This window comes from Phocoena phocoena, chromosome 15 (assembly GCF_963924675.1).
Source record: "Phocoena phocoena chromosome 15, mPhoPho1.1, whole genome shotgun sequence".
NCBI lineage: Eukaryota > Metazoa > Chordata > Mammalia > Artiodactyla > Phocoenidae > Phocoena > Phocoena phocoena.
The window spans coordinates 64,433,417-64,448,067 of record NC_089233.1 but is presented as its reverse complement, the minus strand read 5'-3'; the positions used below and the strand labels follow the sequence as shown (position 1 = coordinate 64,448,067).

The 14,651-nt window shown below is 36.4% G+C and overlaps 2 protein-coding genes across 3 annotated transcripts in view; one reads left to right on the top strand and one right to left on the bottom strand.

Annotated features, from left to right (window-relative positions):
* Positions 1–10,981, top strand: part of RBM39 (RNA binding motif protein 39) — a 29,995-nt gene extending 19,014 nt beyond the window's left edge. For both annotated transcript variants that reach the window (XM_065893632.1, XM_065893633.1), the window contains exons 10-17: positions 43–108; positions 2,097–2,301; positions 2,849–2,926; positions 6,634–6,666; positions 8,739–8,820; positions 9,299–9,404; positions 9,849–9,927; positions 10,016–10,981. In XM_065893632.1, coding sequence (XP_065749704.1) covers positions 43–108; positions 2,097–2,301; positions 2,849–2,926; positions 6,634–6,666; positions 8,739–8,820; positions 9,299–9,404; positions 9,849–9,927; positions 10,016–10,116 — 750 coding nt within the window. In that variant the 3' untranslated portion in view covers positions 10,117–10,981. The remainder of the gene's footprint in view (positions 1–42; positions 109–2,096; positions 2,302–2,848; positions 2,927–6,633; positions 6,667–8,738; positions 8,821–9,298; positions 9,405–9,848; positions 9,928–10,015) is intronic.
* A 2,117-nt stretch (positions 10,982–13,098) lies between these two features.
* On the bottom strand, positions 13,099–14,647 carry ROMO1 (reactive oxygen species modulator 1). Its single transcript, XM_065893701.1, has 3 exons — positions 14,588–14,647; positions 14,270–14,400; positions 13,099–13,277 (listed from the first exon to the last, which is right to left on the bottom strand). Exons 2-3 carry the CDS (start codon positions 14,398–14,400, stop codon positions 13,169–13,171), a joined length of 240 nt encoding a protein of 79 aa, XP_065749773.1. The 5' UTR covers positions 14,588–14,647; the 3' UTR covers positions 13,099–13,168.
* Between the last annotated feature and the right edge of the window lie 4 nt (positions 14,648–14,651).

Here is a 14,651-nt window from a genome sequence, read left to right as displayed (position 1 = left end):
CCCTTTTTCATTTATATAAATAATTGTGGTTTTCATTTTTAGATTGAAAGTATCCAGCTCATGATGGATAGTGAAACAGGTCGATCCAAGGGGTATGGATTTATTACGGTAAGCAATTAACCATGATTAACATGACTTAAAAGTTTTTGATTTGAATAGCGTAGTGTAAAGCTTTATTGGTTATTGATAGTGGGGAAGGAGGTAAGGTTAATATTTTCAAGTGGTTTAACTTATTTTGCTGTTAGTAGCCAATTCTTAGTAGCTAAAGGTGTCCACCAAATGTGAAACTTAAAGCAGTTTGCTATCATTCTGTTTATGGTCAGTTTGGTTAGCCAACTGTTCATGTAATTGAAGTCATTCACTCCTTTAGGATTTCTTCAGTCTCTTTTGTGACACAGGATGTTAGTTGCATAAAGGTCTCTTGGAATTCTCTTACTTTTTATATGGACATGTCGGACAACCATGACCAGGATTGCCTTATTAAAAGTGCTTGTAGCTGACCGTTGAAGCCCAGTGCCTGAATAGGGTATGAAGTGGCAGCTTGGAATAATTGTGAATGGAGGTGCCCTTTTAAAAGTAAACTGTTTATATATTAATGTTCATGATGCAATCCAATTACATGAGAACAGTTTTTCAAATTATTTTTTAACCTTGGAAAGTGCTGGAAACACATTTTTAGTTTAAAATACAGATAGTTGTCACCACTGCTGCCATTATACACAAAAAATTTTAAAAATACAGAGATCCCAGATTTTATCAAGAAATAACAATTGTGTCTTATAACCAAATTTAAATAAAACTGAAACCTTTTCTGTAGTGATAATACGTTCCACTGTTCAGTGGGATTTTATCTATCTCAGTGTGTGTTGGTGAAAAGAAAAAAGTTATAAAACACCAACATGCTAATTTGTTACTAGTAACATTAGCATGATCTCCCCCTCCCCCCAAAAAAAGGTGTTCAAGGGATTTTACATGCAACTTACAAATATTTCCTCCTACTACTGTCTAAAGTATTTAGTGTTCTATGTGCTAGATTTAGTGCTTGAATATTTGCTCACTGGCCATATTTTCACTAGAATACTACTAAATGTCATGTAAACAATGAAGACATTTTGCAAAGCATTTTAATTTTTTAACATAAATCAAGTATGAACTATTTCCTATGACTTACTGATTTGTATGCAAAGCTAGATTATGTAGGGACTTTCCTGGTGGTCCAGTGGCTAAGACTCCGAGCTCCCAATGCAGGGGCCCCGGGGTTTGATCCCTGGTCAGGGAACTAGATCCCACATGCCACAACTAAGGGTTCGCATACTACAACCAAGCTCCTGCATGTGGCAACGAAGATCCCACCTACCACAACTAAGGCTTGGTGCAGTCAAATAAATAAAGAAATATATTTTTTAAAGCAAGATCATGTAAATCTACATGGTTCTGTTGTGTGTGTAAATGTTTTTATATTTTGTAACTACTATCTGTAATTGTTCCCATCTCAATAATGAAAAAAATTATTTTTAAACAATTCAACATTCTGATGAAAGATGATGCTGTGGAATTAGAATATAGCCCGTTCTTCCATTATATTAAAACCAGATTGTGTGAATTAAAGTTTTACTGTGTCTGCATCCTGAAATTAAGACTAATACTTACTTAACTGGCAATAAAACAATGACTCAGAATTTTGTATTAAAAATTAAGTTTTGTATTAAAAACCTGAGTTGAACTTTTAATTTTCCTGAATAGTGTACTTTTAAGAGAGAAAAGAAGCAACATTTTAATTTATTCCAGCATATTAAAAAGGGTTTTGATGTTTGAAAAACTACTTTTCACATTTTGTTACTGAGATTCTTTATTCCCAAAGACAGGTGTCATTACTTGATAATGTCTTGCCCTTTAAACCACCACATTAATAAATCTAATATGTGTAAACTTTGGTGGTCTGATAATTTAGGTTATATTACTTATAGCTTGAACTTGTTACTTTATCATCCTTGCAGATGTAAATATTGAATATATTAGCTTTAATAAGTAAGGGTTTCTTTACCTTGCATACGTAAATAATTGCTGGACTTTTTATCCCCCTCTCAATTGTATAGTTTTCTGATTCAGAATGTGCCAAGAAAGCTTTGGAACAACTTAATGGATTTGAGCTAGCAGGAAGGCCGATGAAAGTTGGTCATGTTACTGAACGTACTGATGCTTCCAGTGCTAGCTCATTTTTGGACAGTGATGAACTGGAAAGGACTGGAATTGACTTGGGAACAACTGGTCGTCTCCAGTTAATGGCTAGGCTCGCAGAGGGTAAGTTTATTCTAGTGTTGTGAATGATTTGTTGATACCGTAATGAGAAAGGTAACCATGCAGACAAATAAATGGAAAATTATTTTTTCTTATTTTTGGGTTGACTGTTATCCTTGGGTGGCACATGCGGTTTCATAGGTGAAATTCATTGCCTTAATTATAATGGAATCTACTTTATGATGGTGCTTTTTGAGTACCACAGCATATGTTACAGGATTTCTTTTGCTTTCTATTATATCCTCATACTTCAGAATAAATTGAGTTGCAGTGCTTAATACTACGTCCTGCCTGTACTGTTGGCCTCCCATATCTGTGAGTTCTGCATCTGAGTACGGAGGGCAGACTTTATCACGCCACTTAATATGAGGGACTTGAGCATTTGTGGATTTTGATATCCGAGGAGATCCTGGAAATAATCTCACCTGCCCTGTTACCAAAGACCACTGTAATTTGTTTTAATGAAGTGACTTTCGTATTAAGTAAGCAACCAGAAAACTAGGATTTTCCCACTCTTAAAGCAGGGACGTTAAGACCTATTCTTTTACAGGTACAGGCTTGCAGATCCCACCAGCAGCACAGCAGGCTTTGCAAATGAGTGGCTCTCTGGCATTTGGTGCTGTGGCAGGTAGGAATTGAATCTTTTCTATTTGAAATCATTGTTTTTTCACCTAATTCGAAAATTTTCCAAATTTTTGCATTTAAAAGGACTTACTGAGAATTCAATTCATCAAGTACTTTTAACTTACAGATTTCAAGAGTTCATGTAAGGAAGTGGTGATACAGGACATAATTATCCACTCATAATAAACTGTCAGGGTATTTTTGAACCCTGCATACCAATTTTTAGTTGAAATTGCTGTTGTATTTTGGGTTTGTTTTGATTGATTGATTGATTGATTTTTTGGCTGCATCATGTCTTAGTTGCGACATACCGGATCTTTTGTTGCAGCACGTGGGCTCCTCTCTAGTTGTGGCATGCGGGTTTTCTCTCTAGTGGTGTGCAGGTGTCAGGGTGTGTGGGCTCTGTAGCTTGCAGCATGCGAGCTCAGTAGTTGAGGCGCGTGGGCTTAGTTGCCACGTGGCATGTGGGATCTTAGTTCCCTGACTAGGGATCTAACCCGTGTCCCCTGCACTATAAGGTGAATTCTTTTATCATTGGACCACCAGGGGTCCCCGTAAGTTGTTAAGTCTTTTTAAATGTGTCACTTTTATTGAAGACCAAAAAGTTTATATTGTTTCAAAGGAAAAATAGTTTTTGTAATGTTTTTGTTTGGAAAGCTACCAGAGGCCTTTGATTGAATCAAGCTTTATTTAAAATAATTACAGTGTTAAGAGTGCAGAGAATACTGCTTTCCTAATTAGAACATACTACAGTTGATCCTTGAACAACATGCGTTTGAACTGCAAGGGTTTACTTACACATGGATTTTTTTCAGTTGTAAATACCACATGTTAAATCCATGAATTTGGAAGGACTAAGGATATAGAGGGTCTACTATAAGTTACATATGGGTTTTCAACTGCTCAGATGGTTGGTGTCCCTAATCCCCAAGTTGTTCAAAGGTCAACTGTATTTTGAGATTTTGAGTTATAGAATGAAGTGCCTGGAGAGGTGAGGAAAAGAGGGAGAGAATTGATAGTTTCTTACAATTATGTAACAATGGGTTTAGTTTATGAATCACATTGTTTTCTTCTCTTTTGTGGCTCAGGTACTTGAAATTAACCCAAATCTATGAGCTAGGATAGTATTAAATTTTGAGATGTTCAAGTCTTGCTTTAGAATATCTGAGAACAACCGTTTGTAGTTTGTACTTTAGATGACAAGAAACACTAACCCAAGAAAGTATGGCAATATAAGATCATGGTACTGTATCTGAATATATAAAAAGTTCTGTGTGGTTGCTTCATGATTTCCTTTTCAATTGAAAAGCCATTAATAGGATCGTTTCTGCATCTGAATCATTCTTCATAGGGGGCACTTCTGTGTTTTCCTTTTTTAGTGAATATTCGAAAGTTTGTGAGTACTTTAGGGTCTTGTGCTTCCTTTCAAACTGATATATTTTGAAATCTGATGGGTAGTTTTTTAAAATTACTGACAATCATGTTAGTGTATTCATATGAGAAGGACAGTTATAACTATTAATGCATTTCTGTGTTTATGAATAAATTATTGTTTTGATTTAAACAAGTATTAGACATTTAATTTCTTTGCAGTGAACACGTAGTCATAGAATGTCACATACTGTAATTGAAGATACTAAAGGAAACCCATCACTTCAGAAATTTATCCTAGTCTCTGGCTTGACAGTTACTATTTTACCTGAAAACTGTATCCGTGTATTGCTTCCCATTGTTCAGGTCATTTTTTCAATAATTTAGAAAAATGCTAGAGTGTTTACCATATTCTAGATATTTCACTAGAGGCTGGTGCCTTTAGGGATTTAATACAAATACATATGATTCATTTCTAAACAATCTTCTGTTATATCCTGGCTGCTGTATCAAATATGTTGATTTGGTTTGTAAACAATATCTTCGCCTATAGTTTTTCAGTGTTAGACATTATTACTTTCCTAAGCCATTATTTCTCTTACGATGAATGAAGAATTACTGTACTTCCCTGGGCACACTTAACTGGGTAATTTATATTAAGGCTGAAAATTCTAAATGTCCATGGATTGCTTAAAATAGCCATTTAGTTAACTATTTGTTATACTCCCCCTTTTTAGTGTTGATAGATGATTTTAAAGTTTCGTACTGTTTTCTTAAAACTTCCAGTAAATTGCTATTACTACTGAATTAATAATCAGCATTCTATTTTAAGGTAAATATTTACATAACTGGGTATTTTTCTTCTGTTGTTAAAACCTTACACATTCCTTGTTAAAATAAGATAAATCGCTGAGTGTTGATGTCAATATTTGAGGCCCTTGTTGCCGAAGTTCTTAAAAGTTGTTTTTTGAAACCAAGAGTGGCCTATCACTATATCCACATGTCTTTATTCTGGAAGTTTAACGGGTCTTTTCTACGATAAGTTAGTTCTTATCTGTATGAAACCCATGCTTTGTTTCCTAACTTGTTACAAATGACCTGAAGAACCATTTTTGAAATTTTGATTTATATACAGTTAATATAGCATGGATTTCTGATACCTATACATTTTTCCCCATTTTAGGGAAAAAATGACAAATTGCTTTATAATTTAAAGTTTATTGACAATGTTCCTATGGTTCTTCAAGTTCCTTCAGTATACACCAGTTACATTTCTTCAACTCCCTGGGATGCCAGTTTTGAGCACCTAGGACCCAGGTATTCTTACATCCCCATGTGACTTGGGCTGCAGATCCCTTTTCATTTTTGCCTATGTTTTATGATCATTTTGTATACTCAACAAGAAGCCCAAATGGTAATAAAGTATTGCGGTTGAATCACGTGTTACTGAAAATAAGGTTACTGAATTCAAACAATTTCTATGTTGCATATATCTATAATTTTTAAACTTGAAGATACCTTTGGATACTGTGACATTTTCTTCACTTTTCACACTTGCTGCTGCTTTCACTTGATGGCAGCTTTCTCTTAATTGGCCTTCTCATGTAGAATTTTAATGATTATATGAGAAAATATATTGGTAGAAATCACCATTCTATACTAGATGGTTAGATTTTTCTTGTACTACATATAGTAAATCTGATTAGATTTCATTCCTGCCTCATTAAATTTCCAGAATAGGCCAGGAAATCAGACCTAATAAAACTACCACCTTCTGGGCTGGACATGACAACTTAAAAGAACTTAAATAATATATACATATGGTTAGAATGGGGTTTTTCACTACTTAATCGGTAGATTATTGAAAGTGTTTGACGTGTACTGTTGCAGTATTTACTCTTTCACCATAAACTTCTAAAGTTTAAAATGCTTACTGACACTGATAGAACAATAAATAGTTGAATATCCCAAGTACTTGGAATTGAATTCTCAAGATCAGGGTTTTCATGCATTTTTCTGACTGGTGTGCTTCCCTTTCCCCATTTCCCATTATTCCCATGTGAAGAGTAGTATAGTGGAATGCCTTTGAGATGTGGAAGAGTTCTAGGAATAGGAATAGAGAGGCATAAGTTTCCTAGGATAGGAGGAAAGAAAAAGGCCCCACAGCCTTGTCAATGAGGAATGGGGAAGGAGGTTTGGCTGCCAGGTTTTACTATAAGTTCATTTTGATAAACCCTGCTACCATAGTCCTCTTTTATTAATGCTTTCCTGACATTTACCCTGTTAGTTGAGGCTCTTCATTGTTCCTGCACTGAGCTGTAGAATTCTCTTTTGTTATAGATTTGCAAACAAGACTTTCCCAACAGACTGAAGGTGAGTTGAGTTTTTTATTTGTTTTTGAAGTGGATGTTAATGTAGCAGGACATAGTTGTGTATATATATTTTATCATAATTATTACTGTAGTTTGTATTTTGGGCCCAGTTTTGTCAGAATGACATACAGTGTCATTAACAGTAAGCCAGAAGGCCTAATCCAAGTCATTACAATTACATGAATAAAGATGATAAATGTCCATGCTTTTTTTGCTATAGCTTGCTTAGAATTATTTTCAACTTTGTATGCCTATCTTTGTGTTCTGATTGTACATTTTATATAGATGTCAGAAAATGAAACTTGTCATTTTGGTAGACAAATCTTTTAGAACATGGAGTCTGTGAACTTAATATAAGGTTAGGAAAAACTAACTCCAGTGATTTGTGTAAGCAGTACCAAGCAATGAGATTTCCAGAACTAAATTGCATGCAGATTTCAGAGATTGTGAAACAATTTATAAAATAGGCTATTTTCTTAGTTTTCAATTATCAAGTAAATCTCTGCCACTTAATACAGCATTTTGTTGCAGTAATTTGGTATCTTACAGGATATACTTAAAGTCGTTTAGGTAAATGATTCTGTATGAAAAAGGTCTTTTCTTGTTCCTTGATAGTCAGGAATTAAATGTGTATCTTAATTTTTTCAGCAAAAGAGACAATTGTACTCAATCTTTTTTTTTTTCCTAACAGATTTTTAAAAGTAGAACTGGTGGATTTTCCTCTTAGTTATATTTCTATGCTGAATTCATTGTGTTCTGCATTCATCTAGGTTGAGCTGGAATATTTCCACGATACATTTTCTAATATTTTTCAGTATTCATAGCATACAGTGACCTTCTAGTGTTTTTTCCAAGCATACTTCATTCCATTTGTTTATGATAAAGGTACACAGTGGGCTTCGTTTTTTTTATTGTAATATAAGCACACTTGCATCTTTAACTTTCTTCAATAGAATTTGACGTTAGTTATCTTAGCATTTTTATTTTCATACAAAGTTTTATGAAAGACAAATACTTGTTTATTGAAGTAAACTATAAAGAAGCAAAAAGCACTTGTTACTCTATCAGAAACTATCTTTTTTATGATGTATTTCATGCACAGCCCTAGTTTTTATTCAGTGGTATGTTTCTTATACTTACTCAGGTTATTGTTCATTTTAATTACCATAATTTCTAATGCACTGTTTTATCCATAGCTTTGTTTATTATTGTTATGTATTGGAATGAAATTTGGTCAAATATTATGATTACGGTGAGTTCTGTAACAGCTACTGGTAATGTTTTCTAAGTCACATAAAAGCAATGGAGCAACTGTCTTGGAAAATGCACTTCAAACTTAAAACCAACATTGGTTTAAATTTGCTCCTAAGTATTAGTGTCCAGTAGTTTTTTATTTTTAACAATGACTATTATAGATACATATTACTCTTTTTAGTGTTTTCTCCTGCTAGAACAGACCTAATCATTTTAAAAATATTAATTTGATGTTGTAGTAGGTTTTATAGTCCTAAGATGTTAAATCTTAAATACTTGGATGGTTTTATGTATATTATTTTTAAAACTTCATCCTTTTATAATGTTTATATATTTAAAAGAAAATATGTAACTATATATTCATAGGCAGAAACATAAGAAATAAAACATGGTATAGATTTAGTTGGCATTTTAATACTGTATTTGCATCATCCCCTGCTTCTCAGGGTATTAACTCCAGCAGTCCTACGAAATCAGTCTTGTTTTTATTTTCTTGTTTGTATTATTGATATTTGTCTAATTGAATGAATTTTCACTACATTTAAGGTTTAACTTCCCTTCTAAAAACAAAAGTCCCAGCTTAGGATCAGCTATCTCAAATACTAAGTTGCCTTAGCTTTCTGGCAGCTAAAATGGGGTATTGTCATATACACTGATGTTTGATAGCATTATTGAATATGGTGAATTAGTGAAGTGACTGACTACCCTAGTTTCACCCTGTGGGTCCAGTGGTTATATTGGGCTTTGTTTTATTCATAGGGATATTCTGATGCATTTTCCATGAAACTGATTTCTCCCTTTTTTTTTTTTTTTTTTTAGCTTCAGCATTAGCTGCAGCTGCCTCTGTTCAACCTCTTGCAACACAGTGTTTCCAACTCTCTAACATGTTTAACCCTCAAACGTAAGTAATATACTTTGGTCAAGTTCAAAAGGGTATGCTGTGAAATCTTTAATGTTTAACTTGTCTAAGTTAACATTTAGCATGTTTTCAACATATTTCATAGTTCAAACACTGCCACAATTTTGATCCTTTTAGTATAATTATTTTCCTGCACATTATGAATTGTTTCCCTTGAATGTGTTTGTAAGATTGGAATTCATTTGAAAGCTTTGTAGATTTTATGTTTTCCATTTATATCTAGTAGTTTTCTGTGAAGTTTGTATCAGTATTTATTTGTATCACCAGTATACTCTTCCTGGTCCTATGAAATGGTGATAAACTTGGTATAAGTATCTTTGAAAGATGTCAATTAACCACTTAAATGTTAAGCAAATGATTTTTAAAATAACACACTTAAGATTTTTTAGACAGATTGGAATATATGTGTATCATTTTATAAGTTTGAGTAGTGTCTCATAGATTTAATACTTTGTTACAGAGAAGAAGAAGTTGGATGGGATACAGAGATTAAAGATGATGTGATTGAAGAATGTAATAAACATGGAGGAGTTATTCATATTTATGTTGACAAAAATTCAGCTCAGGTATTTTGTTACTTTCTTGTGTCTTAATTTTCACACACTTGGGGCATATTATGATCACTGTTTTTCCTTAGAGCGTGTTGGGGTTTTTTGTTTTCTCCTGAGAGAAGCTTTAGCATACTGACTAAATACACCCCCTACAAAGTAAAGACACTTTTAAAATAGTTCAGGTCATCATGTAGCATTATTGTTGCTGGTTAGTGTTCAAAGGTTGCCATGAAATTCTGGCACCTTGATTTCATTCTTCAGCAGCTCTCACATCATAGAAGATAGTAACAAGGCCAGTTTTGGGGATGATGAAGTATTTTCAATAAATTTCTAGGTTATATATATTAGCTAGTGGAACAATTATGTAGTTATAGAGCAGTTTTTCTATAGGTAACTTGAATAAACCTATTGGAATCCATGTTGTATATCACACCTTTAACCTTTTTTGTTGTATTTTAGGGCAATGTGTATGTGAAGTGCCCATCAATTGCTGCAGCCATTGCTGCTGTCAATGCATTGCATGGCAGGTGGTTTGCTGGTGAGTTTGACCTTTTTTCTGAGTGATTGTTTTTAATGGTCTAATCTAAGTGAAGAAGCTAAACGACCATATGTGTTTCTTTCAACAGGTAAAATGATAACAGCAGCGTATGTACCTCTTCCAACTTACCACAACCTCTTTCCTGATTCCATGACAGCAACACAACTACTGGTTCCAAGTAGACGATGAAGGAAAATAATAGTCCCTTATGTACATAGCTTTTTTTCTTTCTTGAGAATTCATCTTGAGTTATCTTTTATTTAGATAAAAATAAAGAGGCAAGGGTCTGCTGTCATTTGTATACAGTTCCTGTTACCTTGAAAAAATAAAAATGTTAACAGGAATGCAGTGTGCTCATTCTCCCTAACTAGCAAATCCCACTGTATACAAAGCTGTTCTCTTGTTCTGCCTTTTAAATGTACATGTAGAAAATTACATTAAGGATCTATAGGAATAGCTCTAGGGGAACAAATGTGCTTAACATAAAAAGGCAGACAGGGATGTAATGATGTTTTTAATGTTTCAGAAGCCTAACTTTTTACACAGCAGTTACATTTCACTAATGTTGATATTTGGTTAATGGTTTAGCAGAGGTTTCTGGAATACATAGTTTATGGAAATTCAAGACAGCTAAAAGGGCTGTTTGATTAACATCTCATCTTGCATTCTGATCAACTGGCAAGAAAAGGAGATTTCAAAATTACATTTCTGGATGGTATCTTTTCAATTAATGTATCTGTAAAAGTTTCTTTGTAAATATTATGTGTTCGGGTGTGTCTAAGATTCCAAACAAAATGATCCCTGCATTTCCTCAAGATGTTTAGTGACAGTCTGGTAAGCAAAGCAGTCTGAGCAAGAAATAGGAAATGCAGAAATAGGTTTTGTCTGGTTGCATATAATCTTTGCTCTTTTTAAGCTCTGTGAGCTCTGAAATATATTTTTGGGTTACTTCAGTGTGTTTGACAAGACAGCTTGATATTTCTATCAAACAAATGACTTTCATATTGCAACAATCTTTGTAAGAACCACTCAAATAAAATTCTCTTAAAAAGGCCACAAGAAATCTTCATTTTTGAAATGTTTTAAAGTCACAGAAACTTGGAAATAGAATATTAGTTTCTTTGACTTTTTAGTTGCCTCTTTGGGAAAATTCTTAGTGAAACTGTTGCCCTCAAGTTGTCCCTCTACATTCTTCTGTATCAGTCTTAGTACCGTACTACTTATTTAGGGTATTATATCAAAACTGAGGAACTTACCAAAAAGAAAACCAAACTGATTTGACCAGGCCTCAAACCTGGGCATCCTTAAGTCTCTCCTACGTTTTCTGGACATATTTGTGGGGGAAAAAAATGCCTTGTTATTTAAAAGCAAATACTGGAGAAAATGGTGTAAGTTCAAACTGGTTTCCCAAATTGATTTAACTGCATTTTTGAGCTTTAACTTGACTTGGGCAGCAACCCTTCATGATTTATACTCTGAACTCTGCTTCAAGTTTTTGTGTCTAGGTTGAATCTTTTGAGTAGGGGATGTTGCTGCTAATTGCTCCTTCCAATACTGATTTCCTCACCTGCCTGAATTTCTGTTACTACTGTATTGATTTGTTAGGGCTGAATCATAATTATTACAGTTTATTCAGATATCAAGATAACTCAGTTTGAGTTTAGAGGCATCACAGTTTTTTACCAACCCTTTTGAGGGATGTTTGTAATTCCCTTACTTGCTTCAGTTATTTAACCTGAAGAAAAATTTCAAGATTCGACTTTATTTTTGAACACCAGGCAGCAGTGTTATTGGGTGGCAGAGACATACATAATGCCAACTTTTTTCTTTCCAGATTACCTCCTAGTAATTAAAAATGTATTCTTGGATCAAGTTACTATCAGGTTTGTTCTGTCATTCCTTTCTAGGGAACTGGGCCAGCAAAGGTGCCTTCAGATGTTATTTAATCTCATCTGTTAAGACGTGGCAAAAATTTGCCCACCACCAAAGAATGAAATTTGGGTTGTAGGGCTTCCCTGGTGGCACAGTGGTTACGAATCCGCCTGCCAGTGCAGGGGACACAGGTTCGAGCCCTGGTCCAGGAAGATCCCACATGCCGCAGAGCAACTAAGCCCGTGCGCCACAACTACTGAAGCCTGTGCCCCTAGAGCCTGTGCTCCACCAGAGAAGATACGACAATGAGAAACTCGTGCAAGAGTAGCCCTTGCTCACCGCAACTAGAGAAAGCCCGTGCACAGCAACGGAGACCCAACACAGCCAAAGCTAGATAAAAGAAATTTGGGTTGTAAATGATGTTCAAAGCAAATTTGTTAAAGAGTTCAGTGAAATAGAAGATAGCTCAAATGGCTATTTGGAGTGAGATCCTTTAATCAATTCCTGAGACAACATCCAATTTGGTTGTGAATTTTTTAGGTGCTGTAATTTCTGGGAGTGTCCTTGATTGCAGTTAGATCTGAGTGTCTTTATGCCCCCCAAATATTCCAGTGTAGTTTATTATAACATTACCATCTTCTTAATGATTGAGAAATATTTGAGGGGAACTCAGCAATATCAGGGAATATGTTGCTTGTACAGGTGAGGGAAACGAAACTACCTTAAGCCAATTAATAGAATTGGGGGGGGGGGGGTCAGTTGGTAAAGTTTACATCTTCACTGGTGGCTGGTTAGAAAATTTTCTGGGATTCATGAAGCTGAGAGGTTAGTTGGTTTGAATTTGTTCTTTTTCTGATCAAGTCATATCTGAAGGACAATTTTTGGGTGAACAATGTAATAGCTAACCTTGTGACCTTGAGGAAAATCTAGACTTAACATTTTAAAGGTGAAAAACTAATAGCATCAACCTTAAAGGGTTGAATAATAAGGATTTACTAGAATCTGTGAAAAGTCCCAGGTATGCAGAATCATTCTAAACTATTTTTTAAAAGTTGGGTCTTCATTGTGGCATGTGGGATCTAGTTCCCTGAGCAGGGATCAAACCTGGGTCCCCTGCATTGGGAGCACCTAGTCTTAGCCACTGGACCACCAGGGAAGTCCCCCCAACTTTGGATTAACAGAAAGGTCTTGTGAAACAAGACACCAAACCTCACTAGCTCACCTGCAAAGATCTCTAACCAAGCTGGGTAACAGGCTGAGAGAAAAAATGCTTCTAACAGAAACTCGGAATACTCAGACTTGTTTTATTATAGTAAATGGGCTGGGAATGATGGGAGGGGGTGGATGTTGTGGGCAACCACTGCCCTGATTAGCACCGGATGCCCATCCCAATGGCCATGAATGTGCCAAAGGTGCCGCCACTCTGCATCATGGTTTTCCCGATGCCGCCCATCAGCTCCCGACCCCGCATTCCGATCCTGAGAGGAGGAAACCAAGATGGGGCCAATTGGGAACAAAAATGCAGGGAGGAACATTAACTGACCTTTTCCAATTTGTGTTTATAATGGGCACTGCTGAAGTCTGGCAGGATATTATCTCTTCCCATATGGGTTGTGTAATGCCAAGGAAAAGGGTCCATTAGGGTCTCTAGGTGGATTCTGATGAATGTGTCAACTGACTTCTGTTTGTGGGAGGCAACAGAAGCAGTATAAAGTACATGGACAGGGAAACCATTTTTTTGTGCTGGTTTACGATCCAATAAAACATGTCTTTTAGACGGTTTCCTAGTGTTAAAACAATGATAGGGATATCAGACCTGGGTTCAAGAACTAAGAATGCAGTTTACAGGCTGTGTCAAGTGTAAAATGAGGAGGACAGCATTCACAGCCCTGTTGTGATAACAGGGCATTTAGCACCGTGACTGACAGTAAGTGCTCAGTAAATGATAATTTACAATCTGGAAAAATGGGAATAGTCTCTTTTGTGTGTGAAAATGACAGGGTGTAGAGTTTATCTGCTTAATTTCTACATCCTGTTCCCAGTAAATTTAATCGTTTGTTTCGCTATGCGCAATTGGAAATAAATATAACAGCAGGAAGACGGTAAGAATAGCCTTTTATTGAGCACTTAACACGTGCCAGATTGTGTGCTAAGTGTGGTCTGATTTGAGCCTTATAACTACATGATGTAGAGGTTACTGACCTCATTTTACACTTGAAACCCAGGCTCCAACTTGCCTAAGGTTACAAAATGAGTAAGGGGCCGTTGAGTGGTTTGAGTCAGAGCTCATATTCTCAACCATTTAGGCTTCCAACCTGTCCTCCCAGACTGAAGGTGGTTAGGAAATCAGTCTCGCTCGTTAGAGGGCAGCGAGGGAATTGGAAAGAAGTAGGCTCTATTCCAGCGGCAGGCCGAGTGGGGCGGGAAAGTCCGGTAGTCCCGCCCAGAGATCACGGCCCATGCCCCTCACCTGAGACAGGAAAAGGTGCCGAAGAGCGCCCCGGCTGCCATGCCCACGGCGCAACCCATCACAAAGCCCATCTTCACGCGATCGAAGCAGCTTGGCTGTGACTGTCCATAGGGGCCCACGGCCACCGGCATCTGCGGGGTTCGAAGGCTTGGGGAGTGTGGGCCTACCCGCCAGCCCGAGTCGGGCAGGGGGCGTAGGAGGTGGGGCAGGGAGCGGGCCGGGGGATTCGGGGAAATCCGGGAAGGAAAAGAAGGGTGTAGCCCGGCTCCATCACCCTCTGAGCGTTCGAGTCCCCGCGCCACGGTGCCCCCACCTTACCTTGCTCGCGGCCTTGGTCGCTCAGCTCTACGTCTCACACGGAACGCGAGGCGGAGCGTACTCG

Excerpts from the sequence above, each read along its gene's own strand:
- ROMO1 (XM_065893701.1), bottom strand. The coding sequence starts at position 14,400 with ATGCCGGTGGCCGTGGGCCCCTATGGACAGTCACAGCCAAGCTGCTTC. Across the intron at positions 13,278-14,269 it reads GGCACCTTTTCCTGTCTCAG|GATCGGAATGCGGGGTCGGG; the intron begins GTGAGGGGCATG and ends TCCTCCTCTCAG.